General features: G+C 44.5%; 1 protein-coding gene across 2 annotated transcripts in view; it reads right to left on the bottom strand.

Moving 5' to 3' along the window:
* Positions 1-21,804, bottom strand: part of LOC138498021 (latent-transforming growth factor beta-binding protein 4-like) — a 743,452-nt gene that overhangs the window by 95,073 nt on the left and 626,575 nt on the right. For both annotated transcript variants that reach the window (XM_069621814.1, XM_069621813.1), the window contains one exon: positions 20,888-21,016. In XM_069621814.1, the coding sequence (XP_069477915.1) occupies positions 20,888-21,016 (129 nt within the window). The remainder of the gene's footprint in view (positions 1-20,887; positions 21,017-21,804) is intronic.

The following is a 21,804-nucleotide window of genomic DNA, read 5'->3' as shown; positions in this document are numbered from 1 at the left end:
CTCCCGGTGCCTGTGGACTCGCAGTGCTTGGCCTTCTGTTGGGCCCCCGTCGCCGGGGCGCCCTCCCAGGACTTAGAAGCCCGCTCAGACTTTTTCTTCGCCTTCTCACCTGCTGTGCCCTTCTCCAGCCAGGCGGCAAGGCGGGAATGACGATCTTGTTTGGTCCGTTCCGAAAGATTCTTGCAGAACGCACAGTCCTTCTCCACTTGCGTCTTGTCCTCATGAAGGCAGTAGAGACATCGCGAGTGCTCGTCCTCCTTGAAAATGTTTTGCAATCCGCATCCAGGGCAGCACCTGAACAGCTTGGATCCGGGCGTCGAGCTTCCCTTGTCCTGGGCCATGTCCGTTGAGGTAGGCCGCAGATCTTCCGGAATCCTCCAAGAAGTGTGAACTCGACGAAAACTTCACCCTTGAGGAGCGTAGAAGAATTCCGAAACAGATCCCCGTTGTCGGAAGTAGAAACGGTGGAGTTTGAGGCTCGACTAAACTGAAAAAATTAGAAAATCTCCTCAAAAAACGCAGCAAAAAACTTGAGAGCTAAAGCACGAGCACTCCCAACACTTGAGCGTGCGGTAAAAAATCTGAGGATGGCTGCCAGAGGCGGGGCTTAGTGAGAGGGCAGTCATTGGCTGGGGGCAGTATGACCCAGAGATCAGTGATTGGTTACTACTAAGAAAGACTGATCAGAAACGAAACTGATACTGATTTTTTCTTTACCGAGGATTCCCAGCCTGATGACGAGGAATATTCATGAGCATGTGAATCCATGCCAGACCCCATGCTGGAGAACATATGAAATCAGCTGGCACCCTGAGGGGGGAGATGAAACTATGGACCCCTAAGAAGCACTTCTTCAAGAGAAAATGCCAGGATGAGGAAACGCTTCAGGGGGTGGGGAATGTAGTGGAGCAGCTGTACACCTCTGCAGGGGTCCCTTCCTCCCATATGTTGGAAGCATGAGACTGTGCCTTGTTTGCCACCAGCTGTTGTGCCAATATCACAGTGTGTGTTCAAAAGAAGATACCAATTGAGACAACCCTATTGAATGTATCCCCGAAGTGATGACAACCTAAGGGAGGAACTCCCTGAAGGAATATGAGAAAGAGCAAAGAAAAGAAGCTAGTGACATCACTAAGAAAGTGCACAACGTCCCGTGATACTGGCTGAAGAGGATGTATGGATCCTAAGGAACCTAATGACGAAGTAAAGAATCAAGTAAAACTTTTAAATGCAAAAGAAGAAGATTACACGTGCACGAAGTGCCGCAGAAAATCAACTGTTCAATGAATGTACAGATGCTGAAATGCTAGGTAGACCAAGTCATCATAGAAGCTGGTTATATGTAGTGAATAGAACGCAGGTGAAGCCGCCATTATATAGAAACTGGACATCGGTATAATGAGTAAACCAGGACCCATGAAGCAGGAAGGGAAAAGTGTGTCAGAGCAAGAGTAAGCCAGATCATGAAGCTGCATGGCGAGGCTGTCTGGAGAACGTGCGGAGGTTGAGCCTTCCCTTGTTAAGGTGCAAAGGAAGAACACCAAGAGTGCCAAGTTTAATTCATTTAGAGAATTTCAAACCTGCAAAATGGACCAAATCGTGGTCTCCTGTCACGTGTGCTAAGGATGAAAATAGAGTTCGAACTTGGAGTCTCAGACACGATAGCGAGTGCTCTCACTCCCGTGCATTGTCGAAGGCAAGGATACTTGTGCAGTACAAAGACAATCTTCAAGGCAGATGGCATGGGTATGTGGGATGTATTTACCCATGCATCCGAGCCCTACCTCAAAACTGTGCAGTACTGACATGAAAACATCATGATGGCCAGAGCTTCCCAGAAAATGCCCAGGGAAGTGCATGAAGAATAGGCGGCCACCCATTTTTGCCGATGTTATGGGCACAGAAGGACACTGCCTAAAACCACCATTGGACTACCCACACAGTAGTCTGAAACCATTGGGAATGGTAATGCTGATTGCCAAAAGCAAACCCATAACTGTTGGGAATTCATTTTCTTAAATCCCAAAAAGGGGTGCAGTACCAGTACTCACCACTATCAGAAAGCCGGCGTTTTAAAACCACCAGATTTTACTTTTTTGTAGAAAACTGAATAAATTAACCCAAAACAGGCCAAGGAAAGACTTACTGAGAGGTGGATCCAATGTAAAGTTACATTCTGAAGTGACTTGAAGGTGTATAACAAGACTGGCTGAGCTGTGGATTTCAGCAGTTTAAGTAAATTTGGACTGAAAGACATTAAAAATCTCAATGTTTAAGAGAAATGAGTGACCTACTTTTGAGTGTCACATAGGTTGCAATTGTTTAAATGTCATAGTTTTAAACTTAGAATCAGCATTCTAGCTGCATATGTGAAATTGTTAGTTTATTTGAATGCAGAAACTGGGGAACAGAAATGACATGTAGCTAAAAACTGGCTTAAAGAGATTCCAATTTGCCTGGCAACTACCCCCATCAGGAGTGAAACTTGAGTCACAGCTGTGTTCCCAGGCCTAGCTGCCCTTTTGCTGCTCACACCAAAAGGGATATGACACTTCCCTGATTGAATTACCTGGGCTCTGCAGGAAATTGAACAAAGCCCTGTCTTGACTCAGGCAAATGTTTTATGGCGGGAGTCGTAAATGGAGATTTCTCCTCGAAGCACAGGGGAGGGGCACTGCCTGTGAGAGCAAGCTGGCTTGGCAGAACTGGAAAAAACAGAAATTCAACCTTGTGCTGGAGGAAAACCACACCCCTTTGGGGCCAGAACATAACTCTAAAAAGATGAATAACTCATAGAGCGGACATGTGAAAATTGTATAAATGATACCATAATTCTTGTGATTTTTCTGCCCACATTTTAAGAGGTTTTTAGAACCGGTGGTATGTTCAGGGGAGTTTTAGCGGAAAAGAGGATATTACTCAAAATGTGTGCATGTGAAAAATCTGACACTTCATCAACTAATGTCCATACTCCTTGCGCACATGTGTGTAAATTTGGGGTAATGTCCGGTATTGCAAACCAGTTAAAAAGTGCAAAATATTGCCATTTCTGAATGCAAGCCCCCAGGAAGAGCAGAGTTTGAACAGGGTATACCTCCTGTAATGCATGATGGGTGCATATGATTTTAAAACAATATGTACCTCTGCAAATATGTATTTGGTTCAAATCTAGATTTGTGTGCAAGTTGACAGGAGGAGTGGACTTTCTGCAGGCTGTAAAATGACATCACTCTGACACAATTTAGCTCCCCCAATCAGGGGAGAAATGAAAGCTTGGCCAATGACAAGTGGAGAGGGGCTGGCTAGTGATGCTGCTCACACACACCCATTTTGAAAACACATAAAAGCAGACAGACAGGACAGATAGGGACCTTCAAATCCATTTGCAGCTGGAAGCTCTGCCGGGAAAATCCATACCTTGCCTCCATCAAACCTCCAGAGAGCCAAACTAGAGACTTCAATCTATCCAGAACCAGAGACCCAGACCAGACCAGCAGAGTAGAGCTGACCTGTTAGCAGAACCAGAGAGAGCTGACCCAGATCACTGTGAAGTGCAGAGACCAGAGGCGAGTCCAAAACCTGACCAGATCCGTGGCGAGGCCCATTTAACTCAAGAATATAGTGTGAGTACCTAGAAAACTGTGCAGAACCAATCTCCTAGTTAAAATAATATAATTCAATCTATTTTAATCTAAGTAGAACTGTCTCCTAACTGTCAACTGTCATTTGTAAAGCTGTCACTTGTCATTTTCTAGTTGCAAGCTGCACTTGTCTTTTTGAACTTTAAAATTTCAAATCTGAAAAACGACCTTTATTTAATCGCTCATATCTCCGTGACCGTTTGTGCTAGAGACTTGCAGTAACTTTCATCTGGAAGCTGAGATCCTAGGCTTTCCTAGGACCCCAAAACGATAGTGATAGTCCTTGTAGTTCCTCTGTAACCGCGCTTGGCGCATTTGCAAATTTAGCCGCGATTTGACATTTTACCGCTATTTGCAAATTTCTCCACGTGTAAAAATCTGCTGCTGCTTGCCTTTCAGTCGCCAAAAATTCGTTTAACCTGCTAATCATCCCTGAATCATTGCTAGTGTGAGCCCGGACTAATATTAACTAGATACCACTCACCCTGAACCGCTAGAGGGAATTAAAAGCATTTTAGCATATATTTTTCTTCATTTCCAGCACATTTAAAAGCATTTGGGCCTGTGTTTTCAACTTCTGTAGTCTAAGTTGCTGGGGTGAACTGAATCACATTTAATTGCATTTCTGAGAACTGTGTGCCTTCCTTCCATTTCCTTGCATTGCATAAAAGGGGGGGGTGAATTGTCCAAGAAAGTGATTACATTGTCTTTTGCTGAAATCCTATCAAGTTATTTTCTTTACTGCATTTCATTCCACATTGCATCCATTGGAAACCATAAAAGTATTGTTGCTACCTTATCCATTTCATGTCAACTCCTTAGTGATTATCAAGAAGTGTGCTAGTGCCAGATTCTCCGTTGTTAATCTTTATCATACCAGATTAAGTGTGATATCCAATTATTAATTTATTATAAAGCGTGATATAATATATATTGTTTAAGTTATCAAATAAACCTTTAAACTTGCAAAACAGAACTACTTCTTGGCTCAGTGGGGTCAGGGGGATTCCAAGGGAGGGGTGTTATATAGGGGTAGTCATCCAGAACGCATGAACTGGACATAAAGATATATCAATAAGGGTTTTCATTCAGTATTCTAGACTAGGCGTTGACTTGGCTGTAGTGCTGAATTGAATCCTCTTACAAATTGGGGGCTCGTGCCGGACGTTTGGGTTAGATCTACCATTTGTGCAGATTAATACAGCGTGCCAGCTGACCAGATACACATATCCGGTCGGATCACCACGCTGCGTTACGCTGTAAAGCACTCCTCAAAGGAACGCTCTTAGGAAAAGGTCTGTTTTGCAAAAATAAAATACTAACTTCTGTAAGTCAGGACAGAGACCAATCTCTAGAATGACGACCTTGGTAGATATGAAAATAGCCAGAGAGCACTTCTTACATAAACTATTTGTGAGAGGTGAATGGGCTGAGCAGGGCCAGGATGCCTGGTTGCAGGCCATCACGCGACAGGCCACTGAAACAGGGTCAGACTTATGGAGAGATCAGGGTCCATTACATGTGGCCCTGAGTGAACTATATATGGCTCCTAAGGCCAAAGATGAACACGACAAGATTGTTAGGATAGCGGCATATTTATATTTATATATGGGAGCCATACAGAATAAATGTGCTGAAGGCCATGATCTGGCAAAAAGGCAACAGATGGCGTTAGAAAAGGCCCAATCTGATCTGGACTCTTCTGAGCAAAGGCTGCACAGAAGCCAGGAGTCAGAAAATGAGACCAGACAGTACATCATTAAAATAAAGGAGGATATGGATGTGCTGCAAAAAGACTCAGTTTGAGGAGGAGGTACAGGTCTTCCAATTTGAGGGAGAGGGATCCTCAGAGGATCGTGGGAAAAGGATCTTCTCCTTCAGAGAGGGGGGAACTCCTCCCAAAGAAAAATGGGTCCCTAGGGATGCAAATCCAGACTGGGGAGATGTGGAGACTGAGCTACCGCCGCCCACCATCTCATCCCAGAACCAACAGCAAGAAAATCCCCTGGTTCAAACCCATCCTGGTGACTGCCTCCAAAAAGGGGGGGGTGGCCCGGAACCGGAGCCAGGGGAACCCACAATGGCTCTGATCTCCAGTTGCCAACTTTTTCTTTCAGATTCCCAAGGCTCTCCACAGAATTCTGCCCAAATCTCTTCGCTTCCAAAACCAGAAAGTTAGCCCACCAGTTGTCCAAAAATGTGCATTATCTGTGCCCCCTTGAGGAGAAGGAGGGAAGATACTATGCCCCGGTACAAGTACAGGGGCAGGGTACAATTTCAGCGCTGGTGGACACGGGATCTCAAGCTACCCTTCTGTCCAGAAGGGCCTTTGATGAACTGAATGCAGGAAGGGGAGAGAATTACCAAATTCCTCTCACCTCTCTTCCTGGACAACTGCAGAACTTTGACGGGAAGGAAATTCCCGTCGAGGGGACGGCAGACTTGGACATTAAAATTGGGCGACACAAGTTGAAACACCCCGTCATAGTTGTGACTCCAGAGGGCACCCCTTGTTTACTGGGGAATGACCTCCTGAGAAGGTTGTCACCCCTAATAGATTGTGTAAACAAGGTCCTCTGGACCCAGACTAGCCGACCAATAAAATTAAAACAGAGTGTCAACCATGTTAGTTTAAACGGCACCTGCCACATGGTTGAACAAAAACCTGACCAAGTAGAATTTCACTTCCAGAATAGCCAAATTCCAGACGTGACAGTAATAGCGGTAGGACAACAGACTGGTGATAGGGGGTCCTCTCTATTTCTGAAAATCAACCTTCCTTCCAGTCTAAAGTGGTACTCCACGCTGGAAGGAAACACTCTGAGATTCTTTACTAATCCACAATCTGAAACTCCCACTCCTATAGTCCAGAAAGATGTGAAATCAGCTCAGAGCCTGGCTGATATTCAGCAAATTGGAGAGCAGTTGTTCATCCCTGTTCAGTTAAATGATGGGAAGGACTCTGTTCTCGCTCGAGTGTGCGTGAACAATGGTAAGAGCTTCATCAGCGAAGCCATGTTTCGCCAACTCCCAAAAGATCCAGCCATTCCCACATTCAAACTGATAGACAAATGGGAAATGGACCTGGAAGCACCTAATTCCAAACAGCTCCTGCCAAGCAGGTGTATGCGCAAAATCTCCATTGGCAACAAGAGCATAGTCCATAATTGTTGGGTCGTGCGAGACGTCACTGCCGCCTTTTACTTAGGCAGTGACATTCTCAATCGCTTTGCCATTAGTTTGGACCTAATAAACTTCAAAGCTTGGTCCCGATTAGCGGATAATCCCATGGGCTTTGATGATCCAGAAAAAGCATTTAGGTCAGCTCAATTGCTACCTTATGCAGTTGAAATTCAGATTAAAGAGGAAGTCACCATCCCAGAAAGGACCCGACAATTCTCCCTGGAAGTGAAAGCTAAAAGAGGACAATATTTGCAAAACCCTGATGCTTACATACATCTAAACGCTTCTCTCCAACAGCAAGGGTTGGGGGTAAACCCAACTCCATTAGTCAACATAGAACATGACACCATTCTAATAGAGGTGGATAACAGCGACTTAAAGAGTATTACTCTAGCCACAGGCACCATTATTGGAATGGCGGTTGATGACCGACATTTTTCCATCGACTTAGTAAATGAACTGTTAGGACCAATCCCCAAGGACTGTTTTGACAGTGACAGTGAGGACAAAACAACACCAGACAGGATTTTTACCCGGCATGGGGGGAACTTCCTGGTGTACACTTCCTGCCCCTATGGTAAGGAAGATGTGACTTGTGACTTCAGGAGGGATGAGGTGATTTTCCAGGTCCATGAGGGCTGGCTTTCCCACCTGAAGCCTCCAGTCCAAATCAGCACTCTGACCAGGGACTTCTCCACCCAGCTGGAGGAGGCCGCTGAGATAGCCAAACCAGAAGTCTTTCCAGGCTTCAGGCAGATGGTGGAAGAGAGAGTCAACCTAGCTGATGCCTGTGTGACTCTGGAACAAAAGCAAAAGTTGAAACAAGTTTTCTTGGATTTCCAAGATCTCTTTGCGGTAGGCTCATATGACTGTGGTCGCACTGACATCCACACAACAACAATCCCCACGGACCCTGGCATGACTCCAGTGTTTGTGAAGCAATATCGCTTGCCTCTCGCATCAATGGAGTCCCTTACTGAAATAATTAAGAACCTTGAGTCCCGGGGAATAATCCGTCCAGTCCACAGCACCTTCAATAATCCGGTGCTGGGAATATTGAAGCCAAACGGCCAGTGGAGACTCTGTGCTGACCTCAGGGAGCTCAACAAACGGGTCCATACTTCCCGATGGCCTCTGCCCTACATTGACCAAGGGCTGGCCCAGATCCAGGGGTCACAGGTATTCACTGCAATAGATTTGACCAATGGATACTGGACTGTGCCTGTCAGTAGGGAGGACCAATACAAGCTGGCTTTTACCTTTGGGGGCCAGCAATACACATGGACCCGGACTCCCTTCGGATACCTCAACTCCGGCAATGAATTCAACATTTTCCTACATAAGGCCATGCCCGACCTGGGTGCGAGGGGTAACCTGGCTTATGTAGATGATGTCCTCATCAAAAGTTCATCTGTGGAGGAACACATAGCGGAGATCCGTTATGTTCTGACCCAGTTGAGGGCCGCCGGAGCAAAACTTTCCTTTCAGAAAGCACAGTGGTGTAGAACCCGTGTTAATTTCTTGGGGCATGAGATTACTCCTCAGGGTCTCTGTCCCCAGGAAAAGAAAGTGGAAGCACTTCAGAAACTGAAAGACCCCACAACTCTGCGGGAACTAAGGAGCCTCCTTGGACTGACTAATTCCAGCAGAAAGTTCATTGAGGGCTACGCAGAGATCACCAGACCCCTGATTCATCTCCTGAAGGGGGGGGTCAAGTGGGAATGGGGTCCAGAACAAGCCGAGGCAGTAAAACAACTCAAAAGAAGCCTCTCACAAGCGCCTTGCCTAGCTTACCCTGTCAGAAACAAGGAGTTCTTCCTGGAGACGGGGTTCTCTAATACGTGCTTGACGGCAGTATTATACCAAAAGCATGACAAGGTCAATAAAGTAATCTCCTATGCGAGCAAAACTTTATCCTCTGTGGAGGAAAAATTCAACGATTGTGAGAAGGCACTCCTGGCAACGGTGTGGGCATTGAAGAATTACCGCCCGTTTATCCAGGGGGAACACATCATAGTGGAGACTCCACACCAGCCTCTGCAATATCTCCAAAGTGATAGAATCCGGACCGGAAATGTGAGTAATTCCCGAATTACTTCCTGGATTCTGTCAATGCAAGGCTTTCCTGTGGAGGTCCGATATGGCCAAAACAAGAAGAGTCCCCTCGCGCAAGGTCTGGCTGACTTGCATGATTGTGCCAGAGAAAACTGTCTCGAGGACGAAAGTCTAAAAATCAAGGACAACACGGAGGCATACCTTAATTCCCCACACAAAGTCTTTGAAGAGGACAAGTGTGAGGGAATGCCCACTGTCTATGTGGATGGATGCTCTTACCATGTTGACAACGACGGGGAGAAAGAACTGGTGGCTGGTGTAGGGAATGCATGGGTGAATGAGACCCCAGAACCCTCCGCTGGATACAAAATTGGTCCCCGAAGTAGTCAGGTGGCAGAATTGATGGCTGTGCATCAGGCCATCCTCACTGCTGTCCAGCATCAACTCCACAAACTGGTCATAATCACAGATTCGGATTATGTACGGAACGGGTTCGTGGAGCACCTGGTTAATTGGAAAACCAGAGGCATGTTATGTGCTAACAACAAACCCTTGAAACATGGGAAGTTGATCCAAAACATTGATGATCTGGTCACCTCGAAAGGAATGACCATCTATTGGAAGAAGATCAAGGGTCATTCCAAAGTAGAGGGACCAGACAAAACTGGAAATGACTTAGCTGATCAGCTGGCCAAAACCGGGGCCATCCAAGGGGATCTAATTGAGATTGAGTCCCTGTTGGGGGAAATCCAGGTCACTGCTATCACTAGGTCCCAGACAAATGCTCACAACGACCTATCAATTGCACAATGGAGTAAGGAGACCCCTGATGCTGATTTGATTATCGCTCAGAAGGGGGATCCAATAATTGGTAAATTTTACCAACACCTTGAGGACCCTGAGAACTTTCCCCTGACGGATACCGATTACATTGGGAAAGAGGACCTAAGAGTGTTGATGAAGTGTCCAAAAATGTTCCGGATCCAAGACGGTTTGTTGGTAAGGAAATCCAAAGCTGGCCACGATCAGTGGGTGGTTCCTACCTCATTCCGAAGCCTGATGTTAAGTCACGCCCATGATGCGGCTACTGCCGGTCATAGGGGGTTTCACACAACATTGGAAATCTTAAGAGAGGTTGCATACTGGCCAAACATGGGGCAGGACCTCGACCAATACTTGAAGGGGTGTCTTGTGTGTGCACAATTTCAGCCATCATCCCTCACGCATCGTGCACCTCTCCAAAAGAGGGGGATGACACTGCCATGGTCAGATTTACAAATCGACTTTGTAGGCCCCGTGATTCGCTCCGCGAGGGGGAATAAGTACATGTTGACCGTCACATGCTTGTTTACCAAGTGGGTGGAATGTCTCCCAGCCCCAAATTGCAAGGCAGAAACCGCAGCTGCCCTGATGATTAACCACATCTTTTCCCGTTTCGGCCTACCTCAAAGGATTGAGTCAGACAGAGGTAGCCACTTCACCAGTGAAGTAATGACAAAGATGTGGGAGATACTGGGGGTCAAAAGGAAGTTACATATTGCTTACAAGCCAGCTTCTTCTGGAGCAGTGGAACGCTACAACCGGACAATTGTGAGCATCTTAAAAAAGTTTGTGGCAGATTCTGGGCCAAGTTGGGATATCCGATTACCTCTGGTCCTAATGGCCATCAGATCTACCCCTTCATCTGCAACCAAAATGTCACCATTTGAGTTGATGACTGGACGCAAGATGGTGCTTCCGCAGCATTTGCTCTATAGGACCCAAGAGCAGACACTGATAAATGCCTCCACAACTCATGAGTATGTGGAGAATTTAAGGAAACACCTTCAACATGCTTTTGCTTATGCTCAGCGGAATCTAGAAAGATCGGCTGATAGCATGAAGACCCACTATGACCTGAAAACTTCCAGGAAGGAATATCAGGTGGGGGACCGGGTCTATCTATACAACTTCCAAAGAAACCAGGCAAAACAGCGGAAATTCTTGCCTACATGGAAGGGACCCTTTGAGATCATCGACAAGATCTCCCCTGTGGCCTACAAAATCCACATCCCCAAAGGTCCTTTGGCAGCGGGGGAAGACAAGTGGGTCCACATAAACCAGCTGAAATGTTGCCATCCCAGGCATACTCTGCAACAACTGGAGGAATCCTCTGGAATCCTAGCGGGTACTGTCTCAGACTAATTCAGTTCCAACCATAAAACATACCACATCTAGTCTCTAAAATACTGTGATTTGCATGAAACTGTCTCTTAGTTATACTGTTTTTTTTTTTCAAAATAAGAATGTAATGTTTTGTTATGATGAAATGCATATGCTGCCCCACTATCTCAACAGTGGTGGAAACACGTCTATGAGTAGGTATTGCCGCTCTTCCTTTGTCGTCCTAGGAGAAAGAAAACCTGGAGACGGGCCAAGGAGGATGATCCGGAGACGGGAACGAAGATCCAATGGGCCCGGGGTACCGTCCAATATTCCCATCAGGACCGGCGAGGAGAACTGATCGACCAGTACCGGATGGAGAAAAAGATGCTGAACTGTGCCATCTATTGGAAGAAGATGAGGAAACATCCCAGATCTTGCGAGTCCCATCAGTGAAACCGAATGGCCATCGCAAGAGGGGGGCTTGTGGGATGTATTTACCCATGCATCCGAGCCCTACCTCAAAACTGTGCAGTACTGACATGAAAACATCATGATGGCCAGAGCTTCCCAGAAAATGCCCAGGGAAGTGCATGAAGAATAGGCGGCCACCCATTTTTGCCGATGTTATGGGCACAGAAGGACACTGCCTAAAACCACCATTGGACTACCCACACAGTAGTCTGAAACCATTGGGAATGGTAATGCTGATTGCCAAAAGCAAACCCATAACTGTTGGGAATTCATTTTCTTAAATCCCAAAAAGGGGTGCAGTACCAGTACTCACCACTATCAGAAAGCCGGCGTTTTAAAACCACCAGATTTTACTTTTTTGTAGAAAACTGAATAAATGAACCCAAAACAGGCCAAGGAAAGACTTACTGAGAGGTGGATCCAATGTAAAGTTACATTCTGAAGTGACTTGAAGGTGTATAACAAGACTGGCTGAGCTGTGGATTTCAGCAGTTTAAGTAAATTTGGACTGAAAGACATTAAAAATCTCAATGTTTAAGAGAAATGAGTGACCTACTTTTGAGTGTCACATAGGTTGCAATTGTTTAAATGTCATAGTTTTAAACTTAGAATCAGCATTCTAGCTGCATATGTGAAATTGTTAGTTTATTTGAATGCAGAAACTGGGGAACAGAAATTACATGTAGCTAAAAACTGGCTTAAAGAGATTCCAATTTGCCTGGCAACTACCCCCATCAGGAGTGAAACTTGAGTCACAGCTGTGTTCCCAGGCCTAGCTGCCCTTTTGCTGCTCACACCAAAAGGGATATGACACTTCCCTGATTGAATTACCTGGGCTCTGCAGGAAATTGAACAAAGCCCTGTCTTGACTCAGGCAAATGTTTTATGGCGGGAGTCGTAAATGGAGATTTCTCCTGGAAGCACAGGGGAGGGGCACTGCCTGTGAGAGCAAGCTGGCTTGGCAGAACTGGAAAAACCAGAAATTCAACCTTGTGCTGGAGGAAAACCACACCCCTTTGGGGCCAGAACATAACTCTAAAAAGATTAATAACTCATAGAGCGGACATGTGAAAATTGTATAAATGATACCATAATTCTTGTGATTTTTCTGCCCACATTTTAAGAGGTTTTTAGAACCGGTGGTATGTTCAGGGGAGTTTTAGCGGAAAAGAGGATATTACTCAAAATGTGTGCATGTGAAAAATCTGACACTTCATCAACTAATGTCCATACTCCTTGCGCACATGTGTGTAAATTTGGGGTAATGTCCGGTATTGCAAACCAGTTAAAAAGTGCAAAATATTGCCATTTCTGAATACAAGCCCCCAGGAAGAGCAGAGTTTGAACAGGGTATACCTCCTGTAATGCATGATGGGTGCATATGATTTTAAAACAATATGTACCTCTGCAAATATGTATTTGGTTCAAATCTAGATTTGTGTGCAAGTTGACAGGAGGAGTGGACTTTCTGCAGGCTGTAAAATGACATCACTCTGACACAACTTAGCTCCCCCAATCAGGGGAGAAATGAAAGCTTGGCCAATGACAAGTGGAGAGGGGCTGGCTAGTGATGCTGCTCACACACACCCATTTTGAAAACACATAAAAGCAGACAGACAGGACAGATAGGGACCTTCAAATCCATTTGCAGCTGGAAGCTCTGCCGGGAAAATCCATACCTTGCCTCCATCAAACCTCCAGAGAGCCAAACTAGAGACTTCAATCTATCCAGAACCAGAGACCCAGACCAGACCAGCAGAGTAGAGCTGACCTGTTAGCAGAACCAGAGAGAGCTGACCCAGATCACTGTGAAGTGCAGAGACCAGAGGCGAGTCCAAAACCTGACCAGATCCGTGGCGAGGCCCATTTAACTCAGGAATATAGTGTGAGTACCTAGAAAACTGTGCAGAACCAATCTCCTAGTTAAAATAATATAATTCAATCTATTTTAATCTAAGTAGAACTGTCTCCTAACTGTCAACTGTCATTTGTAAAGCTGTCACTTGTCATTTTCTAGTTGCAAGCTGCACTTGTCTTTTTGAACTTTAAAATTTAAAATCTGAAAAATGACCTTTATTTAATCGCTCATATCTCCGTGACCGTTTGTGCTAGAGACTTGCAGTAACTTTCATCTGGAAGCTGAGATCCTAGGCTTTCCTCGGACCCCAAAACGATAGTGATAGTCCTTGTCGTTCCTCTGTAATCGCGCTCGGCGCATTCGCAAATTTAGCCGCGATTTGACATTTTACCGCGATTTGCAAATTTCTCCACGTGTAAAAATCTGCTGCTGCTTGCCTTTCAGTCGCCAAAAATTCGTTTAACCTGCTAATCATCCCTGAATCATTGCTAGTGTGAGCCCGGACTAATATTAACTAGATACCACTCGCCCTGAACCGCTAGAGGGAATTAAAAGCATTTTAGCATATATTTTTCTTCATTTCCAGCACATTTAAAAGCATTTGGGCCTGTGTTTTCAACTTCTGTAGTCTAAGTTGCTGGGGTGAACTGAATCACATTTAATTGCATTTCTGAGAACTGTGTGCCTTCCTTCCATTTCCTTGCATTGCATAAAAGGGGGGGTGAATTGTCCAAGAAAGTGATTACATTGTCTTTTGCTGAAATCCTATCAAGTTATTTTCTTTACTGCATTTCATTCCACATTGCATCCATTGGAAACCATAAAAGTATTGTTGCTATCTTATCCATTTCATGTCAACTCCTTAGTGATTATCAAGAAGTGTGCTAGTGCCAGATTCTCCGTTGTTAATCTTTATCATACCAGATTAAGTGTGATATCCAATTATTAATTTATTATAAAGCGTGATATAATATATATTGTTTAAGTTATCAAATAAACCTTTAAACTTGCAAAACAGAACTACTTCTTGGCTCAGTGGGGTCAGGGGGATTCCAAGGGAGGGGTGTTATATAGGGGTAGTCATCCAGAACGCATGAACTGGACATAAAGATATATCAATAAGGGTTTTCATTCAGTATTCTAGACTAGGCGTTGACTTGGCTGTAGTGCTGAATTGAATCCTCTTACAGGTAATGAGAAATGCTGGGCTAATTGGGTGGTGGGATAGTGTCATGTCCCCTCTCCTTGCACCTGGGCCTGGGCTTACGTGCTGCTAAGTAAACCGAATTCTCCAAACATGGCACAAGCATGCCAACCAATGATATTAGTCCATATAATGAAGGACCTTATAGTTTGAAGACCAATGAGAAACTGTGTATCTAATGTTTCTGAAGATGTCATATTTTAGAGGTAGGCATATGTTGTCCACCTTATAGTGATTAGCCAATCACAATTCTATCTCCTATAGAAGGTATACTTAGATGTTTCCCCTTAGCCAATCCCGACCCTTGATAGGTTTTTGACTATTGCCACATAGTGTGACGTCACCTCAGACATATTTTTGATATAAAAGCTATGATTTATGTAAAGATCGATGAGAGTACCTGAGCGTCCGTCCGTTGATGTTTGTTGTAAACGCCCTGTTTTAGATAATTGTTAATAAAACAGTACTTTGCCATCTTCCTGAGTTGGTTCGGTTATTTGGACTCAGAGTTATTCTGTGTGATCCCATCCATTACATGCACGTTCCAAAAGGGTCCTAAGCCGAAACTCCCCGTACAATCGAAAGACTTTGATCTACAAACTGTGTGAAAGAAAGGGAAATTAATCCCACAGTGAAAAAAGGGAAGCAAATCCCACCAACATTAAACTGTGTAAAAGAGACGGGAAGAGTGAACCCGACTGAGGGATGCCAGTGAGAAGGGCCAGAGTCTAAAGTCTCAGGAAACAGTGTGTTGACAGACTTGAACCCGGCCGAGGGATGTCCACTATGAACTGTTTGAAAAGACATTGAGAAACGAAGGGAAGTGAAATCCCGCTAAGAAGAGAAAGCCATAGTGAACCTGGAGGAGGGAGGCTGCGAATAAGAGAGGGAGATCCGGGGGTGAAGCCATCACCCAAGTACTGGCAGTCAAGAGCGGTCCAAGCCTGACCGAGGGAGTTCTGGGAGTGAAGCTATCATCCAAAGCTCCTTGAGAAAAGAACTGATATGTAAATTGAGGAATAGGATAAGTGAGGTGTCAGCGCCCAAAAGAGGGGGACCAAGGGATGAAGGAATCACTCTACATGAACTGTGGTTAACAATTAAGAAGTTTGAGCGCCCAGAAGAGGGGGACCGTGGCGTGAACCATTATCACCTTAAAGAACATTCATTTGATTGAAGGAACTTTTGTTTTATTAATTTGCAGTCATCAGCTCTTCGAAGGCAAGAGACTTTCAAGTTAAACGAGACTTGGACATCGACAGCCCTGATAGCTGAAAACAGAACTGTCATCTCGTGCTGGGAAAGCTCGAGTGTGTGCTGTGCTCCAAAATCCCACCTTACCCCGTGCTCAAAACGTGGGGAAGGGAGACCTAAGCTACCGCATCCTGAAATATTATTTGAGAATGCTTCTTTCTTTTCTTGAGAACTATCCGACACCCCTTTTTGTATTAGTTGTAAGGTTTGGCAATAGGTCCCTTTTATTTGACACAATGCCACTAGGACGGCCTTATTTTTCATTTGATGGTTGACGCTTGCTCCCATCTAAGATTTAGGTTTAGATTAGGCGTTTTTTCCAATCTGCAAACAGTACAGGATTAATTGTTCAATAAACACCCTTGAACTGTGATCACTTGTGTCTGTCTTACTTGTTGCCACTATGAGTACCTCACAGCGTGCTGGCTTTGCAGGATCACTGCGCACTTGTCCATGAATCATGCCCATAATCAGGCCCTTGTGTGAGCAATTATCTGCCAGGTTTTTTTGTGTGAATTGTTCATGGTCTGAGTGCAGTGCCTAATAGTGGGAATTTAGGGTTATAGACAGCATTTTAGGTGATTGAGGCTTTTGTCTTGTTGTAGGGACTAAGGCAGCACCTTCTGTTCCCAGGGGATATGCAGGTTCCTGAGTGATTGTTATATAAGGCCCTGTTGTCAGCAGCTTCCTTGGGCTTTTGGGAGAGTGTCACATGGTAATGCCTCATGGTTATGAGGATGGCCGTGTAGATGTCTGTAGTTTGATTGGAGAATGCGTGAGTCTGCCTCCGAGGTAACTCAGCATGTGATTGGAGGAGGTGATTGTGTTAGGTGAGAGTCAGGATGCTGATGTTCACCTGCAGGAGATGTGTGGTTCCACTACAAAAACACGACCGAGGAACACAGAATTTTGGAAACAAGGATTAGGCATTCCGGGACAAATCCCAACAAAGACCAAAAATATGACTGTTATGTAATCAGCACAACACTTGAATATTTTTAGCGATACTTGTGCCCCAAAATACATCATATTTGTCAGAATTCCAAAAATGTATACGGAAAAGGAGAGCGGTCTCATATAAAGAAGAAAAAAGAGAAAAGCTCAACTAACAATACAGGTTATTAATCCAACATATTAACAAAACAATAAATGAAGAGATTCATACAAAACCTGAAAAAATGTAACATTAACGTACACTAAGAATGAAAAGCATAGTGGTAACAAAACACAAATGAAAAATAGAAATAATAAAGGCATATACAAATTAGCATATATTATTCACAGTCTGTGCTTGTGAAAACTGTTCTCATAACATTACATGTTTCGGTCCACTCGACAGTGCAGGGCCTTCTTCAGGCATAACACAAGAGGGTCAATGTGAGAGACCTTAATGTTTGCTAATAAAACCATAGCAATCAGCCAGTAGCAAATGACCCTTATGGCTTTCGAAGGTAGGGAATAATTTCTTAAACATGTAAAACCATCTTTCTGCTTTAGCGTAGACAATAATACATTGCATAAATTGTAACACGTGGGCCCATTGTCTGAAATGCGGCAGACGAGTAAGGAGGAAGTGTTCTGGGCTTACTCCACATAGCCTTACAACCGAAGGGCCAAAAACATAAAATCTCACGGGTTCTCATAACGAACCACAAGCATTTCCATGAGAACATTGAAAGTTTCATTAACTGCTCAAGGGAGCAAGGTTACTCAGAGTCTTCCAACGAAACTTTGTGTTCCATGGACTTCTTAGTGGGGAGTTGAACCTGTTTAGTGAAATACTCTGTTCCTGAGAGATCTCTTGGGAGCACTTGAGCCTGCGTCACGGGGGGACCCAACATGCCACCAGCCCTAATACGGCCGAACATAAGGCCCTAAAAGATTTCCCATGGAGATACTGTCACCCTCTCTACGAGATGCTGGTGGGTTGGGACGTTGCCCTGCCAATGGGTACAAGGCAGGAGCCACGATAGGGTGGATATCTGCGATATATAGCATACAACCTTCTTGGTTGAGGGCAACTGCGTTTAAGCCTGGGACATTTGGGGGTACACCTCTTCTTGGAAGCAAGGTGGGCCTAACTTCTCATGTCCTTTTTCTAGGCAATAAGCCATCAGGCTAATTAGAGTCCCAATCAAAAGGGTGTCCCAGCCCTTTACAGAATCTACAAGCAAAACCCCAATTCATGCGCTCTTGGACTTTAAGTCACATATGAGTTGACACTGGTTACATGTAAGTGTTTATGTGTTATAATCCAAATGAATTCTCAGAATCAATTTAAGAGCAAACATAAAGTAAAGTCAGACGACTCAATGCGCTTTGTGTGTTAGTATAGTGACAAGGAAAATGTAATCATCGCATAATTGTATGTTAGCATGATTGTCAACCTCGAAGAGTCAATAGTAATGACAAGGACATATAGAAAAAATGCCATTGGTCATTGACCCTGTATCAACAAAGTAAACTGACTATTGTGCCAAACAAGCACTTAAGAAACGCTGACTGTGTGGCCATCAGTTTCGCCCTATGCAGGCTTTGTCAAGGCTAAAATCCAGTCCTTGTAATTTGAGGATTTTAAACTCCTCCGCGGAAACGATATCGAGTTATGCCTAACGAATCAAAATTCACAACTATATCATAATGCGTGTCCAAAAATGTAAGGTTCAACATGCCAAACCAATCTACGCATATTGTTGACTAATCTGCTGTTATTCTCAATTCTGTATGGGGTGAATCCCTTCACCCCCCGCTAGGGCCTATAGTGACTGTGTGGCCATTAGTTTCGCCCTATGCAGGCTTTGTCAAGGCTAAAATCCAGTCCTTGTAATTTGAGGATTTTAAACTCCTCCACGGAAACGCTATCGAGTTATGCCTAACGAATCAAAATTCACAACTATATCACAATGCGTGTCCGGAAATGTACGGTTCAACTTGCCAAACCAATCTACGCATATTGCTGACTAATCTGCTATTATTCTCAATTCTGAATGGGGTAAATCCTTCACCACCCGTTAGGGCGTATAGTGTCGTTCCGCATGTTTATATCCCATTCTCACTGGGGTGCTGTTCAGATGCCCCTGACCCTGGGTAAAGGTGCAGGGACGAGGAACAGTAAGTAGATATCGCTGGTCGCCATGGTATGGCAGACGCAATGCCTTGTGTAGCGGGAAGCTTGAGACTGTTTTGAAAAATATTCCAAAGTGTGATTGGGATGGACAAGGGTAATTTCTTTGTTTAATACAATATTTCATTGCGAGAAATTATGTACTATACATTTCCAATCAAATTTACTTACAAAAGTGACCCTATAAAGAAGCAAGACATGTTTAAGCATCAGTGGTGGTCAGGGCATACTCCCCTTGTTTGGCTAAAATAGTCATTGACAGGCACAGGGGTTCGCCACCTTTGGCTCTCCAGAGGTTTTGGACTACATCTACCATCAGCCCTAGCCAGCATAGTCATGGCGAGGCATTGTGGGAGTCACAGTGCAAAACATATGGAGAGCCACAGGTTGCAGACATGTGGACAGGCATGAAATGCAATCTGCCCCAATGATCAGTGAGCAGTACCTCATAAGTAGGCTTTCCTGTTTCCAGTAGAATCTGATAAACACCAGAAAAACACCACAGAGAAAAAAGTTGTCTTCTAGGTTTAAACTGAAAAACACTGTTGCGCCCCCCCTATCAGTGGTGCCTTATTGTGAGCAAAGATGGGAGGAAGTTTCAGGGATGAAGAGGTGGCTGCAGAGGGGGCTTGGCATAAAATAGGAAAAGGGCCCTCCCCACCAGGTATGCCTGTATGTTTCTCCCATTGCTTCCTCTCCTGACCTTATTCAAAAACGCTGCACGTTTTCTTTGGTAAAATAAAATATTTGTATTTGTCGGTGGTCAGGGGCTATCTCGAGGAATTGTAGACACAGTTGAGCCATTTTTGTGACTGCTGATTCATGTCTCAAAATTGGCCAGAATTCCTCAAAATAGCCCTCGACAACTGACACATATTTGTATTTACAGAAAATAGTTTAACATGGAATTTCCAGGGCCTCTGTGCCCACAGACCCTCTTTTTCCCCTCCCTTGAGTATATGGTTTGAACAAGACCTGCACAGACATGAAAAAATGTCTATTACATCTTTTTTGTTGTCAGTGGACAGGTTTATCTTTGAGCATTTGTAGCCAATTTTAAGCCTTTTTATTTGACCATGAATTCACACCTTCCCAACAATAAATACATCTCAAAATGTGCCCAAATTCCTAAAAACAGCCTTGACTACTGACAAATACTTTTTTTTAACTAAAGAATGTAACATAGATTTTCAAGAACACTTATTTGTGCCACAAGGCTGTCTTTGTGGGTATTCAAATATATGCAGTGTTAGAATGAGACATCTGCCTGTAACATTTTTCAGTGATTTCACACTGATGTCAGTACAAATGCAAATTAGGGCCCCTGCACGGCCTTTATCAAACAAGCTCTTACATAAAATAGAGCCTGCCCTGGATGTTGATAAAGGGCATCATTCTGTACACAACATTGCCTACATCCTTTCCAGGGGCAGTGTCTCACTGACATCTGTTTCCGGCTTTCTCAGCAGCAGAGTGTTGGCTGCCCCTTTTGAGAGACTGTTCCCTCAATAGCCTGTCCATTGAGAACATTGTATATCCCATGATATTCCCACTTTGAAAAGTATGTATGTTAATAAACTGATGTTTTCATATACACAGGAAAACACTGTTGCACCCCATTATTCACAGCACAAAAAGGTCTCAACACAGATATACACAGATTTTTCAATTTTGTGAAAACACTGGAAAAACATCACTGAAATTGGAAAAAAATAAACACTGAAACCCAGAAACCCTACTCATAAGGGACTGGTCGTGGTGCAGGGGTGCATTTGACGAAACTGATCATGCGTGTGGAACCTAAAACGTATGTGCACCCACCCACGAACGCAAAGCATAAGCTGCAGAATATGCAGAATCCCAGGAGCAATGGAGAGGTCCACGTCCACCCTATAGTGCCCATCTGCAGTACATGCACGTGCCAGCACCCACAATAGATACTCCCCCCTTACGTTCGCACTTGGTTGCATCGTCAGTGCGCACGACGTAGCCCTGGGAGCAGCTGCAGTTGAAGGCGCCGGGGTGGTTTTCGCAGACCTGCTGGCAGCCACCGCGAGTGAAGTCTCCACATTCATCGACATCTGCGCAGAAGAACAGTGGGGAGAGAGGGTGAGATTGTCTGCCACCTTGCACAGCACCAGAATCCTCTGCATGCCAGACCTACCCAGACTGTCTCACATTTTGGGAAGCGATCTGCAAGATAAGGGTGAAGAAAATCTGCCCTTGCACCCGCTGCATGGCATAATCTATTTTAACCGTGTGTTCCTGAGTTTTAGAATTGTGTGCGACCCACATAAAAAACAACATAGGTTATTATGTTATTGCAATTATTGCAATTATTATTATATTTATTGAACGTGGACCTAGCTTCAATAAGCAACAGAGCGCTTTACAGAGGTAACAGCACAACAGATATACAGCGGGAGGTGGGATACAGAGGGACCCAAGGGAGGGGTACGTCCAGCTGTAAGTAGTTCCAACCACATTTTCCCACTCTTTTCTTACCTTGCACAATGCTTGCAAAATTCTGAGAGCAATACTTAGATGGTTTTCTGTTGTGGAGTAATTGCAACAATTGTAATCTTGGATGCTCAAATGGAGAAGCAAACATTGAGCCATTTTACACACTATAGGAAGACATTTATAAACCGAACCCACTGCAAGCATTGCAATATATCATTCCCTGTTTAATGTATATAAGGGGTTTTGTGCTTTCTGGGATCTTTACACATTGGGCCTCAATACACGGATGGCGGTGGACCAAGGTGCTATCAGCACCTTGGTCCATGGCGGTAAAATACCGGCACCGCCTTGGTGGAAAGGGGAATTACCGCCCTATTCCAAGGTTGGCGGGGCGGTAATTCCCCTT

This window comes from Ambystoma mexicanum, chromosome 5q (genome assembly GCF_040938575.1).
Source record: "Ambystoma mexicanum isolate Mex_15411 chromosome 5q, UKY_AmexF1_1, whole genome shotgun sequence".
NCBI lineage: Eukaryota > Metazoa > Chordata > Amphibia > Caudata > Ambystomatidae > Ambystoma > Ambystoma mexicanum.
The sequence above is the reverse complement of the archived record's forward strand: the minus strand, read 5'-3'. Positions and strand labels throughout refer to the sequence as shown.